The 23,187-nt window shown below is 39.3% G+C and overlaps 1 protein-coding gene across 1 annotated transcript in view; it reads right to left on the reverse strand.

Moving 5' to 3' along the window:
• EIF2B3 (eukaryotic translation initiation factor 2B subunit gamma) overlaps positions 1-23,187 on the reverse strand; it is a 98,908-nt gene that overhangs the window by 72,985 nt on the left and 2,736 nt on the right. The window contains exons 2-3 of the mRNA XM_064428702.1: positions 21,990-22,129; positions 4,986-5,145 (exon numbers count right to left, since the gene is read on the reverse strand). Coding sequence (XP_064284772.1) covers positions 4,986-5,145; positions 21,990-22,129 — 300 coding nt within the window. The remainder of the gene's footprint in view (positions 1-4,985; positions 5,146-21,989; positions 22,130-23,187) is intronic.

A 23,187-nucleotide genomic window follows, 5' to 3' on the forward strand; every position in this document is an offset into this window, starting at 1 on the left:
ATGTAAATCACAAACACACAGTAAAGATTCTAAGACTTCTACCATGGATGTTTCTGGGTGGGTCAGCTTGGTTTAAATCTCTTTTTATAAAATTGTCCAGCAAGAGAATACCTAACACTCACATGTATTATTGTGGCAGTCCGTATCTCCTGCAATCAGTGACTGTGCATCAGTAGGACTTTGGCCTACTGAAATGTAAAGCTTTCATTTTTTAACAGTTTTCCACAACATCTGAATACAGTGGTGGCAGCTCATTCTAATTTTCACTCTGTAGCTGAGCTACTGCTCTGGTGGCAGCCATATACTGATCTTTACAGACACAGGCTGTACAAGTAAGTCACAATATAATTTAAACAAAAATATTTTTTCTCACAATAAATACTATTATTTTGGGCCAAAACTGGCAAATATTTGATCTTCTAAGTTCTATGCCTTTAATCACAATGGAGTAACAACATACCCCAGAAGTAGCTAATTCTCTAAGATCTTTTTCAGACAAAGTATTTTTAGCTTTATTTTTCCCAGTTCAGGCCCATCCCTTGTTTTACCTATACCTGTTCTTTCAGAGTTACCACAGTAATAACTACCATTAAAGCAGTCAAATCTATGCAGCTGTTGAAAGTTCTCCTGTGCAATCTCTGATCCAAGTGATCAAGCATACCCTCTTCAGAAAACCCCCAACCCTTCTCAGAAATTCATTACACAGCAAATAGGCCTGAACATCTAACACCATGACAAAATAAGTACAATTATGATAAAGATGACTTGCTGTAAAAACTCAGAGTAAGTCTTGAAAGCAGTGCCTATTTTCATTCTGTGGATGGCAGTGAAGTTTAAGATTAGGGGTGAATGAGCCCTCACCTCTGCCACCTAAATGGGGTCTCCTGACAGGATGGAAATACAACGAGTGACTTTCCTGCATTGAGGCACCAACACTTCCCTAAAAGTTCAGGTCCTGCCTGCCCATCTCCTGGCTTTTCTTACAGGAACATATTACTCTGCTACAGCAAAACTCTATGCAACAAGAAAAAGGGAAAAAAACAACTTGAAGAGAGCAGGACCAAGTACATGACTGAGCACTGAACAGGTTGCTCTTGCTTGTATGGATAAATAAGAAACAAATAGTAAAACCATGAGAGTGCACTGTGGGATTTTTTGCAGCAGATGCCAGGTCAGGTTTCTCCTTGTACACTGGCAATAAACAACATCACTTCAGTAATTTAAAAAAAGACAAAACTTATATAGTAAAATCAATTATCCAGAGGTACTAGAGTGCTGTTTCAAATCCCACTGGCATCACTTAGGAAGGAAAAAACAAATGGAAGAGCAGACACACAACTAGCTTACAAAATCCCTGCAAGAAGTATGAGAAAGTGTTAAAGTGACAGTAACTTAACAAAATCATTTAAAGTATAAAAATGAAATGCAGAATGTGTTTTGCCTCCTCACAATAGATAAATAAGAACTTGACACTGCTATTGAAATATATTAATTATCTTACAAATTAGATCCCCATCAATTTTAAGGGCTTTAATGATATAAAGAAATTATAATATCATAAGAGAACGTTAAGCACTTTAGTGACAAAAAGAAATAAATCTCAGTCATATTTTTTAAAATGCTTTCTAATCAATCATAATTAACTGACTCAAGAAAAAGACACCTCTGTTAAAGACTCAGTATCCCCACCCTTTCAATTAAATGGAGAGGATTTCACAGGATGCAGCCCTTCAAGACCACCAACAGATCTTCTGGCAAACACAGAGAATACCAGTGATGAGATGCTTGCTGCTTTCAAGACAAGAAAAATAAGCAGGAAAGAGTCACCATCCCCATCTTTTCTGCCCTTCTTTATACAAAGAAAGGTTCAGACACTATTTTCCACTCAATCCCTTGCAGGTCATCTTTAAGAACACAGCTCCATTCTGGGTATCTGAATTCCTGACACTCTCTGTTTATTTGGGTTACTACCGCTGACTAGCATTTTCATGTGTTTTTTTTTTATTGCCATTGCTCTTACTGCTCAATTAAAAAAGCCAATGAGATTCTTATTGTCACTATATAATCCCCTAAATATAAAACCCAGTGAATGAGACCCTGTAATTTGCAGCTGAGTCAAACATTGCAGGAAACCATCAGGATGAATTTATAGCACTTAACACACTGCAATTCATGCTAATTTAAGAACTGTTCTTTATATCGCATTTCTTGAATGTTCAATAATAACCCAAAAGCAACAACTTTGTATCAGATTCCATGACATATGCGAAATAAAATCTTGTTGAGACTTCTCAAAAAATGAATTGCTTTGTAGGAACAGTGAAAAAATAAATCTAGTGACTTGTCATGGGATCCATTTTCTAATACAAACACTTGAACAGTAGAGTCCCAGTACATAAAAACCTGTATGTGTCACAATTTAGAGAAGGAGCTAATAGTGCCACCTACTATGAAAAACTGCCTAACATACTCCATGCTAATATCTTGTCTCTGGATGCTTATAAGCTTCACCAAGTTTTAACTGTCTGGGATGAAATTTCCAATGCCAGGTGCCTGGCTTAAGAAGAACATTTGAAAAACTTCAGCAAAAACCATTCAGCTGGTTCTAAGGCAAGTGTTTAGCATAAGTGGAAATGGGTTGGTGTCCCTTCCCTTGAAAAGCTCTAACCAATCTTAGAAAAACTGCAGGTTCACATGCTTGCAGTTCTTCTTTAGCCTTCTTTAACCTTCTATTTTTGCTGCAAATGTTTCTGCGTATTTTATTCTCAAGGATAGATGGTTCCAATTCCTCAGCTCCTAGGACTGATCAAATAGCAGGTGCTACCTAAGGTTTTCTGTACCATTAGGTGGTAAAGGCAAAGCACACAAGTTATGAGGCTTCACAGCCATGCTGCAATGTCTGTTCCAGTGGAAAGGTTTAATTTGTCTTTTTGCAGTCTGTTTTTTACGAGGAAGTAAAAGTCATAAACTCACAGAGGTGAGGGAAAATAAAAAAACATTAAAAAATGAGGATTCTGCAAGACAGGCTGGAAGGGACAGAAAGCAGCTCCTGAAAACTACTGGAAACTGTGACTGGCAGTTAAAAGACACTAGATGGGACAGAAATCAGAAAAGAACAGGTGACTACAGACAGATAAATTAACCAGATGAAGGCAAGAAGTCAGAAACGGGACAGAAGATGGAATTGGCAATTCCATCCATCTTCAGTGAAAAAAAAGAGTAATAGATGACAAAGGAAAACCAGGCTCTTGACAAGGATCCTTGAGGAAGGAAACTATGGAAAGAGAACACAAAACTGGTGGCAGCAAGAAGCCAGCATAGGCAAAGGAAGATGGATGAGCAAAGGTAATGTTGACAGCAACAGGGTAGCTTTAATCAAGTAGGAATGAAAGACAGGAGGGTCTGGTACTCCCTAAACTGCACTTCCCTCCTCCAGAACCTGGAGAAGAACCTAAGATTCCTGTCTTGGCCCTCCCCCGCTTTTAACAAATGACTGAAACAGGTCTGGTAGAGTTCATGCCTTATCAGAGGCAGTTCACAGGAAACATGTCACTACTGCTGTCCATGGCAGCTCAAGTGGTGCTTTGCGTGGGAGATCTTAGCACTGAGCCCCACAGAAGAACACCAGGGGTGACAGAACACTTCTACATAAAGGAATTTTAGTATTTTCAAGTTTGGTCTTTTACAGATCTGAAAAAACACACACAAATTTCAGCAAGTCATGTAGGAAGAGTTATGCTACAAAGTCAAGCACACCAACATAAAAAACAAGCAAAATAAGAATGCATGTAAAATCTGTTGTGTTTATATTTGCAATGAGCCTTCAGATAATCTTGTTTATCCTCACAGACCTCCTCACCCTCACCCTGTGTGCTCAGAGATCACATGCTGGGAAGCTCTATGATGTTTAACCACAGACCCATTAGTTTACAACTCCTGAATGCTCAACTCTCTGCTGCACCAGCGCTCTTGACAATGTTTTATGTGCCATTAGCACTTCACTTAGATTGCCTTTTCAAAAATAGGGGAGTTAGAGCTGTTTGAGAGTCCAAGTACTAAATGCTTTCAGCCCTACTAACCTTACATGTTGCTTCAGAAAAATCTTCATATAAAGTCTAAGAAGTTTTCTTTTAAAAACGTATTTCCTCCACTTTCAGACAACTGTTGGCTTGCATTTCACTCCTCTCTCGAACAGTCTGAAGCTACATTTTCTTACTTGTATTCCAGTAATGCCTCTGAGCTTTAATCAAAGACCAGGTCCCACTAAGCTGCCAACAGCCAAGGCTCAGCATTTTAACAGATATCATTAAAAGAAAATGAGAGGTATGGTGTGGGAACAACTGTGTGGTATTTAGTACTTTTAGCATATAACTAAAATGGGTATAATAGCCCTGCTCTGCCTTACAGCAGTGTTGTGAGAACAGATACATTAAAGATTACAAGGCACTAACTAAGATATTATGGTAAAATGGACAAGATAAGCATCTAATCAACTGCTTGAAATCAGTGGGAGTTTTGCCTAGCAAAAGGCTCCTGGATGTGATTTCAGAAGAGTAATTCACTACATACCATGAGAGGAGAGAATTTCTAGAAGTGCTTGCTACCCACCCAGTGCTGGTCCCTACAGTCAGTGTAAAATTCCCAGCTATAATCTGGCTGATGCTTAGTGCTCTTGAAAAACCTAACGGTTTTAATGTTCATATGTAACAAAAATTCAGAGTTTCATCCAAAACTCACTGAAGTCACCTGGAGCTTTTCCCTTAACTCTTGTGAGCTTTGGATCACAGCCTGCAAGATTACATGAGTCTAATACTTAATTCTGAGCTGGAAAAAACCAAGTCACACCCTCACCAGGGAATCTGAGGAAAAATAGGGTATCTGTGCCTTTTTTATTTCTTTTGCTCTGGGATTGATAACTAAACATATCATACATACCAGTGGTTTCTCTATAATTTTATTAATAATATGTATTCCTTCCTACATACCTGGCTTTTTTTTCCCTTTCTGTCCTGGTACCCCTTCTGTTGGTTCATGAGTTTTCTTCATCAACATGGAGAGAGTAGCATCATGTGTCCGAAAGAGGTCCACAACTTTATATAAATCAACATCTGTGATCAGATCGCAGCTTAACACCAAGACATCAGTCTGTCAAAGAAGGGAAAAAAACAGCAAACCTTTCAGAGATACAAATTACAACACGTGGACTAGCATTTGACCACCCAAAACCAAACACACACTTTAACTTCTTTCTTTTCTTTTTTAATTTGCCACTGCCAAAAATAGCAGTGGTGGCACTGGTTTTTACCAGTGTGCTTTTCTTGAGTCCTGCTGTTACTGTTATTTGGCTAATGCTTATCCAGATCTGAACCATAAAAAATATGTGACCATCTAAATTGTCTTCATCTGCTCCTAAGGACACAGAAGCCATGGCTTTCAAGACCAACAAGAAATACTGCAGTAATTTCAACAGCTACTTTTAGTTATATAATGAGGTAGAAAAGAAATCTTTCTGAAGAAGTCTTTTTTAGCTGACTTTGCAACTGGCTATAAAGTGCTGGAAAAGATATTTAAACTATGTTATTTTATCGGGGGACAAAAAAAATAAAGACTATCTAGGATGTGATTTACTCAGTAATTGCACTGTGATGGTGGGCTCAGTTTAGAAATACATTTCCTAAAACCAACAATACTCCATATTACAAAAAAAAAAAAAAAAGAGGACATTAGGTCCTATTTAACAGAAGGCTTGTACTTAATTTTGATCTCAAAGGATTCCTAAATACCTTATACAGTTTTTAAGAGAACTGCTTCACAAGTCAAAGGAACATTGTCATGTATTGAGCAAGACACAGCAGCTTCATTAACGGTGGACACTATCCATATGATCCACCTAAAAACACTTATTTAGAAAAAAATTTCTGTATTTCACGTGGGTTGTGGGATATGCTGCCTAAAACCTATGAGTTCAGCAATTAACTTAATTTAAACTAATCCTAACATAATATTTGTGCAGCATGGCCGACACAAAAGTAGCAAATTTCCACTTTTTGTTAACGATCAACCTTCTAAAGGTCTCTCCAGAAGACAGTGTTTCTTTTCTGACAATTACCATTTTCACTGTCTCTGCTGCCATTTTCCATCCTAAACCTCCCTGCAGTATGACATGTCTGCCTAATTTTGTCTTTTAAAAATACAATATTTAATGAGAAGGGCATTAGACAATACTTAAGAAAAAACCTGAGTTAATCCATGGAGGATCAATCAGTAATTCTACTCTTACTTTTGAAAACTTGGTTTAAAATAAACTATTTCAGGGTTGACCTCTCATTCCAGAAAGGTTTATTAAAGAAAAGCTTGCTTCTTTATCTAACATGAGGAGATTCCACATTATAATTGAGATTAGCTGAGGTCTGGTATTTACATTATTTGACAGGTTCTTCTATAACTGCTAGGCAGTTTCATGTGTTTACCAATAAGGTGTTGGAATTCATCATGTCACAAACCGTTGGAGCTGCTGATTTGGCATGCTGTGCAAAAGGTCAAGCTCTTCCATTGTCATGTGATTTGTCCCCACTTTACTAAGAAACACCTGGCTGCTTTACAGGAAGGAACAATCTGCAGGTTGAGAATTTTACACATTCAAAACCTTTCTTCCATCACTCTTTTTAACGTATTTTCAAAATGTGTATTTTATATTACAGTTTTGCCCAAGGAAAGTGTTTTAATTAGCACTTCTCTAAAAAAACCCAACATGCACACATTGGAAAAAACCCCAACAACCCAAACCACTAAAGTGAGTTGCCCAGCACTCTGGAGCAGCCCTGCTCCAACATTCCAGGGTGCACAAAGAAAATAAGAAAAAAATTCAGCTTGGTGTGGAAGCAAATCTCCCGCGTCACAACTGTAAACTGTGAAGAAACACATATTAAATATCCTGGAAAACCCTGCAAAATTTTCAGATATTCTGTTTTTACAAGAGCACGAATGAATAACAACGTTTACAGAAAAGACCAAAAGGTATTCAAGACCCATATAAATAGACCTGTACTTTTCAAACTCACTTTATAGAAAGAAGAGATTGCCAGCTTCAAATCTAGATGCATTCGCTCCAGTGGTGGAAATAAGAAATAATCAAATGAGAGAGACTGACACCCCAACAGTCTTATACTAAGAAACTACTATCTGGACTTGTAAAACAAACCTTGTAATTATTTCACATTTTACTAAATGCTTTAATCTGTCACTAATGCAAAAACCCAACAAGCGTTTCATAGTTCTGACCAGGCTCCTGGGTTTTTTCTCCTCCCTATAGGACAAGCTTTTTGCAAAAACTGAATGCAAGACCCCTGAGGAGCATACGGGAACAGAACCACCAAATGTCTGGTTGCCATCTGTTCTACCCATTTACTCTCCCAATATGTAAATAAACGTCAGCGAGCGCAGGGACCAGTGAAACACACAGTTGCTCTGTAAAGCCCACATTTCTGCCTCTCCTCCTGATGAGCAGAGCAGTGGCCTCAGAAGCACGCTGAGAATACACCATGAAAGGCTCTTTTGGGACTTGACAGCTTCCCCTTTGAAACACCACCCCCCTCATAAATAAAGCCCTCACTGTCTAATGGATGCACTTTTTTTTCCAGTGTACAACTCCTGAACGAATAAACTAATGGCTGAATGAAAAAATAAACTATCCTAGAACCTTAGCAGAAGTGTGTGTTTTTCTTTACGTTTTCGAGGTGGGCGTAGAAGAAAGAAAATAAATGGTAGAACTTGTGGGTTTTTCACATATACACACACCAAATAAATGCAGTGCACCTTTCCCAATGAGCCACCGATACAAAGAAGAGAAGTACATACTTACTACATGCACTCACGTGCTAACAAAGGGTATGTGAACATACTTGACTTCATGAATTATGCAAACGCCTAAGTACACACACATCTCTTAATGAAATACATGTAACAATGATTACATCAACCCCAAACTATTATACAGATGATAAGAATCAACACGAACTGATTAAAAAAACCCCAGCAAGCACACACCTCAAGCAGAACGACTGCAAAGGAAAAAAATGCACACACAAATGCACTCTCAACACGTATTACAACCACGGGCAGGGCAAGGCAAGGGTCTTAAATCAAGAAGGACCATCTAATGGATGGAGCATGAAACAAATACTTGGGATATCTGGTATTTTCCTGCTCTTGCAAACTTGACAAGTGCCATTTTGTCTCTACTACTTTTATGACAAAGAGTAGCCCTCATCACAGACCAGGGCTCTACCACAGAAGCTGCTATACAGAGCAGGTGAAAAGGCAATCAAGCATAAGTGAACAGCAAATGATTTTGGGTTGAGGAACACAGGAAAACACTGTATTGCTACTCTCAGGGACAACAGCCCTGCCCTCCTGGTAGCACAGCTCATGTTTTTGTGAGCATCACAAGAGCCACAGAAAAGACAAGGAGAAGTCTCCTTGTAAGTGTTAACTTGGGCCTTAGCAATCCCTTTTAACCTCAGATTTGCAATTCATTCACTCAAATGAAAAACTGAGACTAGGCTACTGACCAGTGGAGAAAAGTGGGATTCTGCAGCGATCACCCCACCTACAATCCAAGTTTCAAGAAGATCCTTCTGCATCCCTACTGACTTCATACAATATTGGAGCTCTGGGCTTTCAGTCCAACCATCCCTGGATACAGAGTATTCACTTAAGTCAAGTAGGAAAACATGGCACTAAGATGCCCACATCTCCACTCTACCTTTCTAGCACTGGCTAACAGCACTTCACCATCAAATGTTATAAACCATTAAATGGTCAGATATGAAGTAAGTTAAATACTTTATCCAGACAAATAAAACAGGGTAACATAAAACATGAAGAGATTTCTGCAAAATAGAGAAAACAGTAAGGAAAAAACACTGAAAACCAGTATGTCAACAACTATATTAAACCCAGCACAATATGGAAAATATACACAAAAACAAGACCAAAAAGCAGATTGTTTCAAGAACTCGGATCAAGACAGCCGATTTAAAAATAGAAAACATGTTTTCAATGGAACTAATTCATACCACAGATCAAAAGATGGATGCAATTATATGGTGTAATATACCAGCATAAATAAAAAGCCTTGGACTTTCTCACACCCCACATACAAAGGCAATGCTAAAAACCCTTTTATATTCAGCAATTATTGCTGGAACCCTTATGATCAAACAGGAGATGTCAAGGATACCACAGATAGCTGGCAGCAAATTATGAATTTTTAGTGGTATTCACTATGCTTTTTATATCAAGTATAGACAAGGGCAGGACCTCACAGCCTAAACTGCTGATGGCCTCAAAAACAGCAGACTAGAAAATGAGAAAACATGTGTTGCAAGGAAACTGTAATATGAACAAAATCAGCCTCAAGAGAAAGAGGAAAACAAATGTCAGATTGCATTATAAACAGAAAAGAAGCAAAACATCCACAAGCAGTAGAACCAGCTTCTAACAGAACTGAAAACAGACAAAACACTGAAGCTAAATGTTAAAAGTTTCCAATTGCAAGTATTACAGCTGAGACTTTGACAGGAAAAGAAAGAAAATCAAGAGATTAGATATACTCAACCTAAGTTAATACATGCACAAACAGAGAACTTTGCATCACTTCCTGTGGTGTCACCAAACAACAGGGGAGAGAGAGAGGAACAAGTTATAATTACTGCTGGAATTAGGACTCAGTTTTATACACAATAGCCTGGAACTTCACCCACATGTTGCATTAACAGTGGGGTTTGTGTGTAATGCTTTTTATTATTCTAAAGAGTGGAAAGGGAAAAAACAGTTTGGCTGTGGGCAAGCATTTTGATTGCTTGTTAGCATTCTCCAGGCAAAGTCAAAGATACCTCCCAGCAATTGCATTACTCACCACTCTTCAGATCAGAAACTTACATCCAAGGCTTTAAATAAACCCTTTTTATCTCAGTCTCCATTAAGAGACCTCCAATTTCCACACCTGTGACCTCTTTGAAGCTCTATGGCTGTTGCTGCAACTGGAGCAGGGAACCTCATTTATTTTTTGATGTCTGTAAGATCTTGTTAGCTACCAACTGAAATGGCTGCCTCTCACTGGGAATTCCCACTCTCCTTTTGTAACGTCCTTGATGGCAAGATTCAGAGGGAAATCATGATTTAGTACTTTGCTAGCAGACATGAAGCATTTACCTACTCTGCTGTCACCCCACAGCAGGAAGTTTGCTGTAGACCAGCACCTTCTCAACTACTCAGAGGACAGAGGGCAGTGGAGGCACAGAATGTCTCTCAATCTGAAATCCAGAAGCAACTTTCCTCACTAAAGGATGGAAGAATTATTTTTTTAAGATCTGTGTAATGTGAAAGAAGTTTTTTAGAGGCTTTAAAAAAAAAAAAAAAAAAAAAAAAAAAGAAAACAGAAAAATCTGATGTGGGAGCCAAGGGAGTCTCTTCTAATTTCCTGGATGGCCCTGAATTCATCAGGTGAGGATATCTTAAGGCAATGTGAATGCCTTCACATACGTAACCTGTCAGCATCACTGTTTATCTTCCCAAGGAAAGCTGCAAGAAAGATGCCAGAAGCTGGGGAGGAGACTTCACCCCAGTCCCATCATATGGCTCATCCTATGTTTTGTATCAGATGGGATCATACAATGAAAACACCATTTTAGGTTATCTTTTCATCTCACAAGCTACCATCCAAAATCAATATTTTTTAATTTACATACATATAAGCTAGGAACAGGAAAGATATTCAAGCCTAGAAGGCATCCTGTCTCCTCCCAGAAGGAAGTCATGTTACCTATGCTCAAACTGACATGTGAGGTGGAGAAGTGTAATTTACAGTTCTCAGCAACCAAACCCAGAACTATAGAGATGAACCAAAGTTCATACACTTATTAAGATACTTTCAAAGCACTAATATTATGACACTTACTGAACTGTAAAACTTCTGGTTTGGAACACAGGCTTTGCAATCCACCTTTTTCTCTGGTTTCAACTAAATCAATCTTGTCCTACTTACACTCCAAAAGCAATTTTCCCAGTTTATTCCTCTACCCACATCACCATTCTTCACTGGTTCTGTTTTCTATCACATGAACCACAAGCTGTTTACTCTCTTTTAAACAGCCTATCCCATCCACTTGTCACGCATTTAACAAATCTACTTCTACCTTTCTTCAATACAGGATGATAGCCCTATTTGTATCTTCTAAAGGTGTGGTTTCAGCCACTGCTGTCTTCTGTCTTTTTTTTTTTTTTTAAAGAAATTTGCTACCCTTCCACTTGCAGAACACTGACAATTGTCATGCTGTCTGTATGCTGGGGCATTTGGACTGACACAGTTGATCCTGTAATGGTAGGCTCTCTCATTTGTCTGAGATCAGGGTCATCTCCTGGGTTTATGTCCCAACCCTGAGTATGCCACAGAGAGTGTTTTTCCCCACCTAAAGGCATCCAGAAGTGTGCACTGTGCCCGCAAAGGCTCAGGAGAACACCCCAGAACCCAGACCCTGCATTTGCCAGTTCATGGAGGGTAAGCCTGGCAAGGTAAATTCTCTCTCTCAATGCAGTGCATGGACAGATCCCTTCTCCACAGGCAGAATTCCAGAAACAAATGGCACTCTCCTCATCACTCCTATTCCTGGAAGGCAGGTTTCCAGGACTACCTGGACGGCAGCACTGCCAGACCTGCTGTGCAGCTGATCTTGGACTCTGCCTCCCATGAACAGAAAGGAGAACGCAGCAGTCGGGCTCCAATCTCAACAGCAGCAGCGCAGCAGGAATTGCTGCCAAAGCCCAGAGCTCAAGCCCAGGCTTAACACTTAATGTAAGCAGAGCCTTAGGCAGTCAGGTGCTGCAGTCATACACACAATAATAATAAAAAGTAGTCCTAATGGAGCTCAACCGGCTCAACTTATTGAAGGGAAAGAAGGTCTTTGCCCACAGCCAGCAATCAGCTCAACTGCAGATCTCTCAGCAGCACAACAAAAAGCAGGAATGACTGGATTCAAGGGCTAGGAACCAGTGATCCACATAGGAATAAAATGTAAAGTGATTTAAGAGGGAGAATAAGTATAATCGGGAATAAAATATCAAAGTATGTAATAGATAATTCATACATTCTAGTAGATGAAGAAAGTCTTGCTATATTTCAGAAACACTTTTGCTATTTGTCGCTAAACATCCCTAACTTTTGGGGCTAACAGGCCCAACAAGTGGGTGCAAACTCCCATAAAGACTAGAGGATCGTAATGGTTCCCTGCAGTCTCAAACTAGACACTAAATAAAAACCAAAACATACAAACATGTGTCCTCGGGAATCATTCTGCCATCCTGCAGCTAGTATCAGCATGATCTTAAATTAAAAAAAAAAATCTTCTCAAGGTCAAAACAAGTCATTACACAACACCCAGTTTCAACACTGCTTCAAAAGAAAACCCAAATTCTGATGTACTTTGCAAAGCAGAGGCTCCTTGAGACAGCTCAGTGGAACTGCTACTGTGCACCAGCCTGCAGAAGAGTGGCAACCACCTGCCTGAAACCCCGTCAGCCTTGTTCAAATGTTGGGGCTCTTCTCTAAACACTTTTCATGCTATGGTAAATAAAAGCACTATTATAAACTGTAGATTCCTAAACTATCTTCCACACAGGATCATTTTCTCCTCTAGCGCCTTTCCAATTTTTCTAATGGTGTTCATTATGCAGCAACTGCTGTTTTAAGAAAAATGTTATGAAAACTTCAAGACCTTCACTGCTTTTTCCAGCACTATTAGTTTACATCCAGAATTTTCACCATCTTTCCAAAGAAGCTCATTGATTTCATACTACAGAAGAATATCTCAATTTGCTTCATGAAAAATCAAAATGCACGTTTGCTTTTCCATTTTCAGCACAGAACCAAGGAAAAATTAGATAACCTGTTTGAGTTTCCCAGTTAACACAGCATGACAAAAATGCAAAATTAAATTCCAGGCATCCTGAAGTTCACTGATCTTCACCATGGCTTTCACTAAATTAAGCAGTGACAGAAAACCAGTGCTGAGAAGAGTGACAGCCTCTGGGACAGCCCATGCTGTTCACAGTACCACATTCCTATTATCAGTGTTACACAACTGCACCAAGCTGCAAAACCAGACACAGGGGAAAACCCTCCCCAGCACAATTAAGGCCGTGCACTGACGTTTGGCATCTCCTTCCTCCCACATTCCCCAAAAACTGGAACTAGGCACTCAGGCTCCAGCACACAGTTAGATCAGCTGTGTCTGATCTGGACAATTCCATTTTCCCTTTCAGGGGCAGAGTATCACCTGCAATTATACCTTTTTTGGACATTTTTCTGGAAGAACATTCCTTCCTTGCTGCCTGCTGCGTGCAGCCTTTTTTACTTTGTTTCTAGGCTGTGGGATTTCTACTTGTGTATTTTCCCCATGTCTGGATCTTAACAGATCTTCCCTCATAGCATGTTTAGGCTTTTCATGGCAATTGTGGGCATTACAGCTGTCGCAGTGTCATCCTTAAAGCACAGTAAGTTATTTACATAGGGCAGCTGTATATACTTTAAATAGGGAAAATGAAAGAGGATTTACCAAAAGGAATACTACTATTTACTCCCCAAAAATGAAAACTAGTAGTGTCTGACAAAACCAGGAAAATATTTTTACCAGGATGCTTTTAAATAAATTACTTCAGCTATATGCCTGTGCAAAGAGCTTGCTGTGTCTGCAAGTAGAATAGGCTGAATTTGTGTAATTCATCAGAAACCACAGAGGGCCTAAATGAAAACACACACTGTAATACAGGAAAAGCAATGACCATTAACTTCTGCATGGGAACAAGAGGTAGTGGTTAACAAAATGAGCACAGGCCTGGAGTTCCCAGGAGCATGAAAAGGATAAGGACATGCAGTGGGAGATGCAACAATGGAAACTGACAGGCATCTCAGGTCTGTCAATGACTCTTCTTGCAAAACACCTAAGGTTTTGCAGCCTGTATAATGGAAGGCATCCTCTTTAGCAGCCCATGGGCAGAATAGCAAATGCCCTTATAATCATTCTTGATCCAACCTTCACAGCTAATTGCCTTATTCAAACTTCTGGTGTTTAAGCCATTATCCATAGTAAACCTGGGCAGCAAAATAATTTAATTTGTTAGAATCTTATAAAGCAGAGTAACATTAGAAAAAATAAAACAAAACAACAAACAAACAAAAACCCTCCAACAACTGCTGAATTCTTTCTTACCCTGCCAGAAAAAATAATGATCAGCTGAAAGTCCTGAACACATTCTTCAAGCACAGAGTCAGGCAGTGGTTATTGTTCCTCCCAGCCACCCAGCCTGAGCACCTGCCCATGTAGCTGCTTTCCACCAAGACAACCAGCTCTGCTCTGGGAATGGGACTTTGGCTTGCAAACTGTAATAAATGTTGGCTAGTGGCTTCAGTGATGGCAGTTTTCAGTAAGAGGCAGAGAGAGAGAAAAAAATACTACATACCCTGTGAGCTGCCATCTGATACATCTGCTTTCCCTACTAACAACATTGTTAAAGGCAGAAACAGAAAAAACACCAAGACAGCATTTTATTTGCATTTTAAACACTTAAGTAAAAAATGCTTGCTGTCAGCTGAGCTGGAAGAAAATGACGAAATTCTTTTTACTACTTCAAAACAGATTAATAGAATATTTAGTTCAGCCTTACTATTATATAGACCTTGTTTCTTACAAATGAATTTAATTTGATTTTTTTATTTCCACTGACAGTACAAAAAACCACATAACTCTGTATTATAGGGACCTAAGTTTTTCTTTCCATGCTCACCAAACTCTGCTCAGTCGTACCAAAAGGATTCGGATTCCATCTTCCAGCCGTTCCAGCAAGCTTACTTACATCATGTGTTTGGAAAGGAGATTTTTCAGCAGAGGAAGCGGAGCGCTTCGCCACGCTGGCCAAGACTCCACGGATCAGTGACCCTCAGCAGCACACAGACCACCACCGTGACATCACACTTTCCACAACACGGATCCCAAAGATGCACATACCAAGAGAATCTGCAGTTTCAATCTTTGTTTATTTGCTCAAAGAATGTTGGTTTTTCTTCTTCTTTTTGGTAGCTTTTTAGGGTTTGTTTTGCTTTGCTTTTTAAGAGCTATATTACTTTGTAATCTTAGTTTTGTAACTGAGAAAACCAGGTGGACCACCTGAGATGAAACATTTCTCTCACAAGCACTCACCAGCGATAGCAGCAGAATACAAGCTGATTAATTCACACCATATTATTCAGGCCTTCCATTAACACAGCTAAGGGCTCATCAAGGGAGGAAAATATGAAATTGTTCCATTGCTGTTACTCTGCTGGAACGCCACATTTTAATCACTGTCTGGAGTATAGTTGAGTGACACAAGGGAGAGAAATGCTTAATAGAAGATGAAAACAATACAGACTCAGTGAAGACAAATGTTTGATCCGGGCACACCCAATCCACCCAAAACACAGATTCATGAGTTAAGCAGTTTTTTCAACCTGCTGCCTGGAGAGCCCCAGCCTGGGAGGGGTGCCAGACAGCAGCTGTGTGGGTCTGGTAAAATTTGGCACAAGAAACAAAATGGTCAAATATTAGAGATGCCTAAATTTCAGAGGAACTCATTGGTAAACTATAGTGACCCCTTGCCATTACTTTTTTTCATCAACAGTAATCTACAATCTGCAAAAAGGGCTTTAACAGCCTGATGAATGGTACATGCAGAAGGTTCCAGAAACACAGTCCTCCAAGGGGTTTCCTGAGTCAAGAGATGCCTCCTGTCATTCCAGCTATTGATTTACTTAGTTTCTTTAAAAGCAAACAAAAATACAACAAGGAAACAGATTCTCATTCTAGGAGGAAATCGGGGGATTCTTATCTTGTTTACTCCTGGAAACTGTCTCACAATCCTATTCTGCTCTGATTAAAACCTTTCTATAATTTTCAGCCTGTTTTCTCCCAGCTCACAGCAAATTTAAACCCCTTTATACTCCCTTCTGAATAGTTTATCTCCTTTTCTAGTGTTTGTCCCACGTTTGATACATTTGAGTTCCACATCTGCTCAGTATTCCTGACAAACAACCTCTTCTCATTGCCTTAAGCAATACAACTAATTTCTCATTTCTACCATAAAGAATACTTTACCTGATACATTCTAGTTTTGCATCAACCTTCCTCCATCAGAGTGGTTGCTTATCATCACACTATTTCAACTAGTACATTCTGAGACACTGCAATTTACTCTTGGGCTTCTAGCTCCTACCACAAATTTCTTGTTATTATTTTCCCAAAATCACAAGTTCTGTGTTACCAGCCAAACTCTATATAGCTCTATGTGCTATAACATGGAAGGTCATGGCATACATTTTGAATGCTGGTCCTGTGAATCAGCCAAAGGAGGTCTACTGAACTGCAAGAGAAGGCCTTTAAGGATGGCAGAAGTCAAATAAATGAAGGTCTATATCTGGACTGCAAAAAATCACACTGGATGTACCAGAAGACTTTACAATATGACTTGAAAATTCATGTCCACTAATACCAGCTACACAAGAAAAGCCTCCCTAAGTGAGCCAGGGGATTTAATGACATAAAATTACAAGGAACATCAAAACAAGTTCACTTTTAAAAAGGCTGCTCCCCATAATAACAACAACAAAAAATAATTACCACTGAAAAACCAGTTGCTGACAAAACCAAACTGCATCACCTGCTACCACAGCCTGCAGCAGACAGCACTCAATCTTTTCTCTTGCTAGAAAGTGTTATCACATATCACCACTGAAATGGTCAAGACTTTTACTGATTTCCCTATTACTCAGTTTCAACTGACCTGAGTGCTCCAGCCAGTGCTGCTTACCAATGAAAACCACAAACAAGGGCTAGTAATAGTTATGGAGGAAAAAGCAATTATATATGATTTTAAAGAGAAGCTCTGTCTCTTACATAGGACCCCTTCCACACTGCTCCAAGCAATTAGCAAGTTTAGGATGCTAAAAAAATAAAAACAAGGTCATGGAAGTTATTAAATTACACCTTAACACCTGCTGTGTCCACCTGCAATATCAGCTTTACTGTTTTACTAAAAATGCCAAACACTGATCACATCTAAAACCCCCTTAATCTTGAAGCAGTACATATGAGGAAATTTGAGTACAAATCCAGAGCAAGATTAATGTTTTCTTATCATCTACGGATGAGGTATTTAGTTGTTCATGCCCAGAGCTAGACTAAGCCTTCCTTACATTCAAATTGTTTGCTCTTTCATCCTAATGGAAGTTTAGTTTTTAGAAGACCTGATCCCTAAGAAAGCAAATTATTTCTTCCCCCACACAGATTCTCCAGGCTGCTAGAAAAGTGTGCAAAGGCAACACGCCTCTCATGTCTATAATGGGTGAGACAGCAACCAGCAACAGCCTGACTGACTGATGAAAGATACTTAAAGAGTAGAATCAGAAAGCGACAGGAAAAAAAATCTGGGTGTGGCAAATGAGATTTCATAAAGGAAAGTTTGATTTCTTTCTTGTACAAAAAGAATTTTTTTATACCTATGCTAACTATTTTTTTTTTCCAAACACTTCCTGATAGGTTAAGAATATTCTTTAGTGCAAACAAGATATTAAGACAAAAGCAGATTGGCTCCATCAAAGCAGTGGACTAGAACACCACTACTTAACACAGTTTTTCAAACACTGATAGTCATGAAGTAAAACAGCCAAAAGCAGTGCCCCTTTTTGTGTCCTGCAAGTCTTGGTGGACCCACCTCACTTCCATGCTGCAGGGAAAGCAGTAACTCAAAAGGTACTGAAGTTTTTACTAAGTAAAACACTTCAGAATTACTCTAGTATAACTGCATATGTGAACAATTGAAAGAAAATTAAAGTCACAAGGCATAATAAATAAACAAACAAACAAAAACAGTGTTCCTGTAATGATTTTACTCAGCTACAGAAGCAGACTGTCATCTTCCAGAATAGATTAAATTTCTCTATACACCATGCCCTTGCTAAAGCCTCTGAAGCAGGGGAGCTTTCTTCACTCTTCAAGACCAGGAAGGTTAATCCAAACCTAAAGACTGACTTACTGCTCTGCCAAGGCTAGAAGGTGAGGTAACAGAGACCTCAAAACACCCCATGGGTGGTAAAGGTGCAGTTCAACAGCAGCAGTGTCACCATCAACTGTGAGTCTACACAGCCTATGTTCTACCACTTCTAATTCTACATATCAACATGAAAATAAGTCTTTGGAGCTCTACTTCCATTTTTGTATTTTGAAAAGCCATTCATTAGCAGTCATTCAAAGGATGAGGAGAAAACCAGGAACTTAAAAGGCCAAAAGAGTAAAACTGACAATGATATTAAAATTCTATCAAAGCACTAAGACTGGGTATTAAAATGATACTTATGAAAGCTGTCATAAGGCACACAGACCACAGCAGGATCCTAAAACAACTGCATTCCAGAAAATGCTGGGATGGTCCATAGGAGGGCAATTAAGGGATCTGATCAACTGTTGTCACAATGTTCTTTAACAAACTGTTTTCATATCCTGTATAAAACAAAAAAGTTAAGAAATAAATAGGTCCTATACCCACAGTTTTGCTTTTTGACAACTTAATTTTAAGTGCTCACTTAGTGTAAAACAAATTTTAAGTGTCTTTTTTTTAAACTTGGTAATATAAATGCAGGCCAAAGTATTCCTTTGTTTTCACTTCATATTAAGTATTTTAAATTTTATTTAAGTGCAAAAATATTGTTATAATTAGAAATATTTTTATAATTAAATGCAAAATTAGTTTTCAGTTACTTATATTCAGACTGACACATTCCAGATTGAGGACCTTTTTATATCATAGTCTAGCACACACTGAATAAACCACAACACTGGAGATTCAGAAACTGAACTACAGCTCTAATGAAGTGTCCTCAACTGTTTTCACTTAAAACAGCTTCAGCTTGTACTTATTGTCTTGTCCTGCTGGCTTTCTGAAGATGGGAAAACAGAGTATGCAATACTACACAGAATATGTAATATCATAAGGTTATCTTATGGATGAAACTGTAAGAGATTTGAGAGAGAAGTCCATTTTCCAGTACTGGTACAAATCTCTTCAATGATCCCAGGTAAATCACTTCACCTCATTATGCCTCAGTTCTCAGCTGGAGAGTTGAGAGGACAAACTGATTAATGGTGTTTGCTATTCAGACATTAGAACTGAATACTCAATAAAACCAAACAAAACAACCCGTTACATAAGCCAGTTAGAGAAGTACTGGTAAAGAACAGGCCAGACTGACACCCAGGCCTAGGAATACACAAAGTGAAACTTACAGGACCAAGTTTTCTGGTGTTCGCTCTTTTCAAGTAGGTGCCTTTAGAAATGCAGTTTAGCATAATATTTTTATTGTATGAAGGATCCAAGAAAAGGATATATTCAGACTTGTAATGAACATAAAAACCCTAATGAAGCTGCTACCTTGTCAATCAGGTGAAGGCTGGGACAGCCAAAAATAACAGGAAGACTTCCAATAGAGAAAGAACCTGCATCTAGAATATCAACTTTTGAAGCAAAATTGTCAAAAACGTTATTATGTGTGCAGAGTGGGCAAACAGCAAACAAAAACTTTAATGAGTTTCCTTTGCTTTCATGAACTTCTGAACAACTTGCAAAAAGTAAGACTGACAGTCAGATGCTTGTTACTGTGAATGAAAAGTCAGTCTTACCTGCCACCAAAACCACCAGCACCATAAAGAGAGAAAACAATAGAAACCAGCTTCCTTAGCCCTTACAGGTTTTGCATGTACGTGCTCTCCTGCTACTTCTGAATCCAATTCTGTAAATCTAATCTTGACATCTAAAGTATCAAGCTTCATTACCCAAGGAACAACACAACAAAAAGGCCCAAAACTGCAGGCACAGCAAGCAGCATTGAGACTCCTTCAGTCAAAGCTAGACAAGGCAGCAAGTCATGAAATGTTCTGCTTTAGAGTGCTTTATGCACATCTCAGAATTTGTGATCAGCAGTTCTGCTACCTTTAGCCATATTTCTTACAGTGCATTTATAGTCTTGGCTCTACTCCCTGTCACTTGCACTGCACACAAGCAAGTTGTCTATACTGTGCCACGTTACCTCGCTTTCACTGAGCATACTCGCTCTTCTGTCTGTGGGCAATTAACTCAATTTGTGACAACTAAGTTTCAGCAACCAGTTTAAACTTCTCATCAGACTTTTGGCATGGGCTGCAAAAAGCCTGCCAGCAAACTATGGCCACAAGAAGCAGTTGTTTTCACCAGGGAAACTCATTCTTCAACGTGATCACTCTCCCGCTGCACCGCAAACACAGCCAACATACAGCAGCTTTTCAGCTGCCTCTACTGTGGAGTTCTCTCACCTATATCACACAGGAGAGGGCATTCCCTGTAAGAGGTGCACCAGTGGTATGCATTTACTAGAGGAATGACTCCAAAATACACAGTGCAGCAATCTGCTCAAGGACTTAGTATAGGCTTCTTTCAAATAAGAGACCACTTTGTCCTCTGTGCCCAGGCAAGCAGACATGGAATAAAAAGGGCAGAAGCAGCTGCTGCCACTCATACAGAGCATCTGACTTAGGAAAACTTGTGTGGTTTTCAGGACTACCTCACATCTTCTCTAAGCCTTTTTTCTGGAAAATAAACAGAAGATCAACACTGCCGCCTGTGAAGACACATTATTTTCTAACTCACAGACACTCTACTTGCTGCCTCCCAGGGCCCCTAAGCAGACCTGCCTGGATTACCAAAAAGAAAGACATCCCGACATATGGGCTTGTCACTGATCAGACAATAAAACTGTAAGGTCAGGGTCCCAATTTGCAGTGCAGACACTTCATTATTCCATGCATGTATTTAAAAAATACTGCCAAACCGAGTTACGACAAAACGTGATTCTCCACATGACAGAAACATTCAGTTCAGTTAAACTGATTTTGTTAAATTTTTATTTTCTTTGTCATGTATTCTCTTCACCCTCTAAATACCAGTGTGTGCATTAATCCCTTGCCAGAACTGTCTCGTGCCATCCACACATCGGTATTTGCCTTGAAGTTTCACCTTGTCTCAAATGAAGTCTTTCTCTTGGGAGTATATAGCCTGTAACACTGCACTTTATTAGCTTCAAAAAGAAACCTCAGGACTTAAGCACTCATTGATGTTCTGTTGCAACATTTATTTAAACAGGCAATTTGGCTAAGATGGCCCAAACAGACAGAGAACAAATCCTATGATTAAGTCTATGACAGCAACAAAAACAAAATTCCGTCCCAGATCACAGCAAGAGCTCTGAGCAGCATTTCTGCCTTACATGGGAGTGTTTTAATTATGCAGCTGGAAATTAAAATTCTATAAACTGCTGGTTTTATTCGAACAGCAGCCCTTTATCACATCTGAGCACTGTTTACTGAAGAGCTTACTGCAAGAGCAAGGGAACAAAAGCAGAGGACAAGCAGAGAACTGAAGCCCAGCACAAGTCACTGACCCAAGAGTGCAGGCAGCCTGTGTCACAGCCAGCAGTGAGCCCAAACTCTGCAGCATCACTGCATTGCCTTAGACAGCAAAGAATGTTTGTGCAGAGCTGCTCCCCCAAGCACCCCGTAGACAGACAACAACTATCACACACTGTATCAAAAATCATAGAAACAAATACAACCTTTTCATTACCTCTCCAGAAAGCTAACACTGACCAAGGAGCAGCCAGAGCCCAGCCTGAACAGGCTCCAGCCTTCCCAATTCCAATCATTCAGAGTCTTTGTGTGAGTTCCCTTGTGAGGTGACCTTTACAAAACTCAGCTCTTTTGAAGATCAGGACATTCAGTTATGCACAGTATCACTACACAGGAACTCCTTACAACACAACAAAAAAATTATAAACAAATAAACTTCCATTTAAATTCAATAAAAGACAGTAATACCTTAATTTTCTGGTGAATATGCCTCAGTGAATCTGCTGTACCCATGTCCATGTTGTCACTGATGCACACAAAATCAAGCTTCATTTTTGTGTCCAGGTTTAGCATCTTCTGGATTTCCTTCCTTGTAATCACAATGACCTCTAGGACAAAGGAGAGTGAGATGAGATGAAGCAGAAAAGAAATCTAAATAATATTTATCACAAATAGGATACACCCACTTTTTTATTTAGAAAGGCTGATGGAACTGTCAAAAGGCTTGAGTAACATGACTGGGTTCTCCACCCAGTCAAGCTCTTTTGGCAACAGTAACTTTTCAAGAAAAGAATTAAACTCTAATGAATGTGAAACAATCTCCCCTGCTTTGCTGGGTGGAGGTTGTTACTGAGAGGGACACATGCATGTGTGGCATCAGTTAGCAAGATAGAACAGACACTTCTTCTATCATTAACCAGCAACCTCAAACCATATGTCCTCAAACAGACCAAGGGGACCCCGTGTTCATGTCACCAACACTTTGGAGCTCTGTCTTTTGCTGCCCTGATCCTGTGTAATCCTCTGTGGACAACACCAACCACACTATTACAATACAATGGTTAAACTATTTCTCAGCATCAGCTTGGCAAGAAAGTGGAGTAATATATGAGCAACAAACTCATTCCATCTACAAAAGAAAAAGGACAAATGCATATTTGAAGGAAATCAACACTGGCATGAAAGCATATTTTCCAAAATGAAGAATATGAGAACAGAAGCTCTGCAAAGAAAAGACTGAAGAAACAAGACAAGAAACCTTTCCCCCCAGTCTTAGGAATGGGAAGGAAAAGTAATAATCAAATTTTCCAGTTAAAATATCCCCTCAAAACACCTCAACACTATAACATTGTATTCCACATGGAATTTTAACAGAGAATACTAAGAAATAATAAATTATAATAATAGCATAGGCAAGATGAAAACACATCAGGAATAAATCTGCATCAATCAAAACTCAACTCATCTTGAACCTATTAAAAGAAAAGAGGAAGGAACTGTAAACATGGGAATTGTGTGGCATTTTGGTGCCAGAGACATTGCTGCTCTTCCACTCCCATACTGGATGCCAGCGTGGATTCAAAAGAGGCTGAAGAACCCAGAGAAAAGGACTGAAAGCACACCTTGAATTGGGCAAAGAATTAACTGATAAAGAGGGAACTGGTGT

Source organism: Passer domesticus, chromosome 7 (assembly GCF_036417665.1).
Source record: "Passer domesticus isolate bPasDom1 chromosome 7, bPasDom1.hap1, whole genome shotgun sequence".
NCBI lineage: Eukaryota > Metazoa > Chordata > Aves > Passeriformes > Passeridae > Passer > Passer domesticus.